The sequence below is a fragment of the Antrostomus carolinensis genome, unplaced genomic scaffold, assembly GCF_000700745.2.
Source record: "Antrostomus carolinensis isolate BGI_N321 unplaced genomic scaffold, ASM70074v2 scaffold43664, whole genome shotgun sequence".
NCBI classification, from domain to species: domain Eukaryota; kingdom Metazoa; phylum Chordata; class Aves; order Caprimulgiformes; family Caprimulgidae; genus Antrostomus; species Antrostomus carolinensis.
The window spans coordinates 1-4,879 of record NW_010312201.1 but is presented as its reverse complement, the minus strand read 5'-3'; the positions used below and the strand labels follow the sequence as shown (position 1 = coordinate 4,879).

Below are 4,879 nucleotides of genomic sequence, written 5' to 3'. Positions count from 1 at the left end.
TGAACCTTCCTCATGTGTTGTACCAGCCGCACGGAACGGTTGTAGGATTTGTCCAACTCATCGATGATGAAGAGGAGATCAGAATGGAGAGCGGGAACGGCGGCGTAACGCCACAGCAGGTAAGGCAGGTACATGAGCACCGCCACCACCAGCAGCGAGTAGGGGAACACCTGAGTGAAGGAGAACAAGCGACACGGAGTCACTTCACCTTTGCTGAAGCACCCAAGTGTGACCTGAAGGCACCCAAAGGTGAGCGTGAGCCGTTACCTTGAGAACCCAGAGGGATTTGGTGACGGCGTGTCCCTCGGCGTCGAAGCCGTGATGGAGGAGGGAGTCCCAGCAAGCCGCGTCGACGTAGGCGGATTGTTTCCCGGTGAAGTTGGTGGGAGAGAAGCAGCTGATTTGTGAACCTGAGGGTGAGGAGAAGGGAGAACCTCAGCCAGGTACCGATGCGTTACGGGAGGGTAATTCCATCCACGGCATCACTTTGAATTAAAAAACCCCTTTTTCACAGTTACTTTGTAGCTCTCCTTCCCCACCTCCGTGCTTTCCAGCCAGGAATTTTCCATCTTTTCCCAAACACAAACCTTTTTGATCAAGGCTGTGGGTAAGATTCTGGCCAGAAACCGGAGTCAAACCAAATCCCCAGGGGTTGCAGCTAAATCCAGATTTAGCCTGAGGTCAATGCAACCCTCTGTGCTGTCGGTGCGACGTGTCCCCTGAGCCGCCCCCGCCGGCACCCTCCTCCTCCTGCTCCTTGGAAACAACCCCACAGCACCCAAAGGTGCTGGGAGCAAGGAGCTGAGGTGAAGCATCACCTCACCACCGCTCCTGGTGATTAATAATCCATTAAAAACAATTAATAATAAATATCCCTGAGGCAAAATGTTTCTTAAACCAAGATTTTCCACTTCAAATCACGACCATGACGGTGAGAACGTGAAGTTTTTTCCACCAACAATGAGAAATTACCCACAAAACCTTGAAAATCCCATTTGGCAAAAAACCCCACGACTCACCGGTGGAGAATTCCCGGGCGAAAGCCAACGAGACGAGGAAAAGGGGCAACCCCACGGTGATAAATTTCAACAGACGATCGCTCGGCAGCTCCAACCTCAAACCTTTGGCTCGGGAACCGCCGGGATCGGGGAGGAGAGCGTCGGAGAGCATGTACTCGGCGGCCGTGTGCGACAGGGACATGTTTTAATCGAGGAAAAAAAGAGACAACGGCGACTGATGCTGCTGCTGAGGGGTTCTGGAGCCGTTTGAGGCATGAAGAGTGATTTTGTAAGGCTGAAGGAATCGTTTGAGAGTTTAAACAGGGCGTTAAATCAACTGGTAATTACAGGGGGAAGCTTTTTTGTAAATAACACGCCCCAAAATAGTAAAAAAAAATCTAAAAAATAAAAAATAGCAGCTGTGGCAGCGGGCTGGGAAGGCAGCGTTCCTCCCCAGCCGCTCCTCGTGGTTTTACATCCCTCTCTCATCAGCAGATTTATTTTTGGTCATGCTTTCGAGGGGTGTGGGGTTATTTTCACCCTGCTGGAGGAACAAGGACCCTTACCCAGGAACACGGTGGCTTCGTGGGGTACAAAAAGCCTTTTCCAGCCCCTAAAGCAGCTGGAGAAAGTCCCAGTGCCCAGCCCTGAGGGTTTGGGGACAGGCCAAGAGACACCAAACACCGCGATTTTGAGACAGAATATCAGTTGTGGTGGTTCCTCAGCTTTTCAGTCTCTCAGGAGATGGGGGAAGGAATGAATCTGGGTCCAATAGAAGCTCCTGATGGAGAAGGATCATAATAACGGGATCTAGAAATAGGAAATTGGGGTAGAAAAGTTTCTCCCGGCAGCACAGAGCAGAGTCAAGCCAAGTGAGGAAATCCCAGCGCGGTCTCTCAGTGCAGCAAGAAAAACCCCCCCAAAAAAACCCCACAGCTGCTGCCAAATGGCACTTTTGATTGATTTTTGAATTAAAGGAGTCTCCAAATGTAAGTGGAGCGCCAAGATATGAGGGAGAGACTTAAAACAGCTCTAGAGGGATGAGGAACGGTTCTCAAATCGGGAAGGACAGCACCTGGGAGTGCTCAAACCTGCCCGGGGCGCAGAGAGACACGCGCACGCCTTCGCCTCGGCAGCAACTGCACGTTTATTGCTCCGAAACAACTTCAAATCCAGCCAAACCCGCTTTCTACCCAACCTCATTTGTCCAAACAGGAGGGTTTTTCATGTCCAGCTTCATTTCTCCACCAAATCAAGGCCAAAAGCACAGGCAGGTCCCTGGTTTGAAGCTAAAGCCACCAGTACCACCACAGGAGGTCAACGACAAGCGGCTGAGACCGTCCATGTCGTCACACCACTGGCTCCACGGCGTCGTTAGTCGTTAGTGATGTCCAGCTCCAGCTTCTCCAGAGTCTTCTGGAAGAAGGGAGGTGGTTTGCAGACGAGATCTATCCGCTTGTCCAAGGGCAGGGAGAGGCGGTGGGCGTGGAGGTGGAGAGGGAGGTGACGAGCTTTGCTCTGCTTCAGTTTCAACCTCTTCAAGGTGATTTCAGGAAGTTTCTGCGGCGAGAATGGAAAATGTCCTTTCCACAATCCCATCTCCATGAAAATCCCATCCCAGGTGGAGCTGGAGGACACAAAGGGACCTGGATTTGGCTCTGGCTGTGCCCCTCAAGGTGGGATCTGCCTTACCTGAGGTGCCAACTTGCTCCAGTGGGAATATTTGTGATCCCCCAGGATGGGACACCCCAAGCCGTAAGCCAGGTGAACCCGGATCTGGTGCTTCACCCCTGAGGAAGGGAAAGGGGAGAAACGTGACAACCACGTCACCCACCACCCTCAGATAATCCCACACCGAAATCACTGGCAGCAGGGCAGCAACCATCGCCAGGCAGCCAACCATCACCCCGAGGTGGCTCTTTCCCAGAGCTTTGTCCCAAAACCAATTTCCATTGTGTCTATCGACAAGTCCCAGCTTCCAAAAATGGATCCTGCGGCCGAAGGTTGAGGGATCAGCTCACCCTCAAGCCCAGGGTTGAGCAGATCCAACCTCACCTGTGATGGGCTGGAGCTCCAGCAGAGAGCAGGCAGAAGAACGAGCCAGGCGACGATAGCGCGTCACGGCGCTTTCGGCGTTACGGTTCTTGCGGATTTTCACCACTTTCCCTTCTTCGGGAGACAAGCGATAGTTGGGAGCCAACGTCATCTGAACGACAACGAGAAGGTGAGCTCATGGGAAGGGGCGGAACTGGTGGCCCAGGGGGACATTTTGTTCACCTTGTAGTGTGACTGGTGGCTCTGCACCTCCTTCTCCACGATGGGGATCTCCACGATGCCCTCGGCGGGGTCTGGGTCCCCCAAACTAATTGCCCTGGGGAGGGAAACCAGAAATCTGCGGGATGTTGGTCCTGTAGGAAGGGATTCCTCCCCTCATCCCCCTCTCCCCACCACCCAGCTCCATAAAAAGACACTTGAGCAAATACCCACTGCTCCCAAAAAGCCACCACACCCTGGTGACTGTCCCTTCAGCCCTTTCTCCAAACCCTACGTGTCCTCCAAAGCAAATTTTTCCACCCAAAACTTTTTCCTACCAGTAAATCTTCTCCACCTGACGAGTTTTGAAGAGAAGCCGGATCCTTTCTGCCGCCTCCTTGTTCCGTGCCAACACCATCACGCCCGTGGTCTCTTTGTCCAGCCGGTGGCAGAGGTGAAGGGGTTCAGCTTTCATGTTCTCCAACATCTTGGCCAAAATTGGCAGCACATCAGTGATACAATTCTTGACCCCAGGGCCACCTAAAAAACAATCAGGGGAGATATTCATCAACTCGTGAATTAAATTATCCCCAAAAAACATGAGATAAAAGTTGAGACCAAACTTTTTTGGTCACCAAAGTCTGTTGGTGACAAACTTTTCCTCCTCAGCGCTGGGAGGAGATGGAAGATCCCCCCCATCAGCGCCGTGGAGCCATTTCCATTCCTCACCGTGCACGGGAAGGCCGTAGGGTTTGTTGATCACCACAATCTCCTCGTTTTGGTACAAAGTTCCCTCCTTGAGGATTTTTGCCAAGACGTTGGGGTGAACCTGTTGGAATTTCTTACTCAACATCGCGAGTTTCCGCATCTGTCTCTGCGCTGGATCTTTGGGAATCTGAGGAGAGAATCAAAATGTCATCGGTGAAGGATAAATAGCTCTTGGCTTCCACGCAAAGCTCCAAGGAGGAGAAGTGTAAGGTGTGGAGATGAAGGCTGGATGTTGTCCCCACCATCCCACCACCTTCACAATGTGAATCGCCAGTACGTGTACAAGGAGAGGTGGAGGTTTGAAAATTAACATCTGCTGGTTATTGAGCTTATTTTGAAACTTCAATAAGTGGTCGGAGCTTTCAAACATGGTGGTGAAGAGGGAAAGTTGATTATTAATTTCATTTTTGTGCTGAACAAATAACCTGAGTGTCCCAGGACAGCAAAGCTCTACTCGAGTGTTGAGCCTTCTTAATTAATTAATAATAATGCTCTCCTCATCTCCATGTTCTACTCACGTGAGGCTGGTGATTTTTTTAATTATTATTTTGAATGCATTTATTCAAAATTATAAAAGATATTTTTATATTAGAGGTGTTATAACTTCCAGCAAGGGTGTGGAGCTGGGATTTGGAGGTGGAAGGATTGTCATGACCGAGGCTCTTGGTTTTTCTCCTAAATTGTAGCATTAGGGATGTTCTACCTGAACATGAGGGAGAAGAGGGTGACTGAGCACTGGGATAAGTTGCCCAGTGAGGTTGTGGAATCTCCCTCCTGGGAGATATTCATGGAATAGTTTGGTTGAAGAAGAGCTTTAAACCAAGTTCACCACTAAACCACGTCCCTGAGTGTGACATCTT

General features: G+C 50.7%; 2 protein-coding genes across 2 annotated transcripts in view; both read right to left on the bottom strand.

Moving 5' to 3' along the window:
• Positions 1-1,200, bottom strand: part of PANX3 (pannexin 3) — a 2,608-nt gene extending 1,408 nt beyond the window's left edge. The window contains exons 1-3 of the mRNA XM_010166956.1: positions 1,020-1,200; positions 268-410; positions 1-170 (exon numbers count right to left, since the gene is read on the bottom strand). The exon at positions 1-170 is cut by the window's left edge and continues 45 nt beyond it. Coding sequence (XP_010165258.1) covers positions 1-170; positions 268-410; positions 1,020-1,200 — 494 coding nt within the window. The remainder of the gene's footprint in view (positions 171-267; positions 411-1,019) is intronic.
• Positions 1,201-2,372: 1,172 nt separating this feature from the next.
• RPUSD4 (RNA pseudouridine synthase D4) lies at positions 2,373-4,146 on the bottom strand (the record flags this gene model as incomplete). The annotated part of the gene is made up of 6 exons (XM_010166955.1): positions 2,373-2,558; positions 2,691-2,788; positions 3,054-3,204; positions 3,276-3,369; positions 3,590-3,791; positions 3,981-4,146. Coding segments are annotated over 6 exons (897 nt in total), but the record flags the coding sequence as incomplete, so codon positions are not given.
• Between the last annotated feature and the right edge of the window lie 733 nt (positions 4,147-4,879).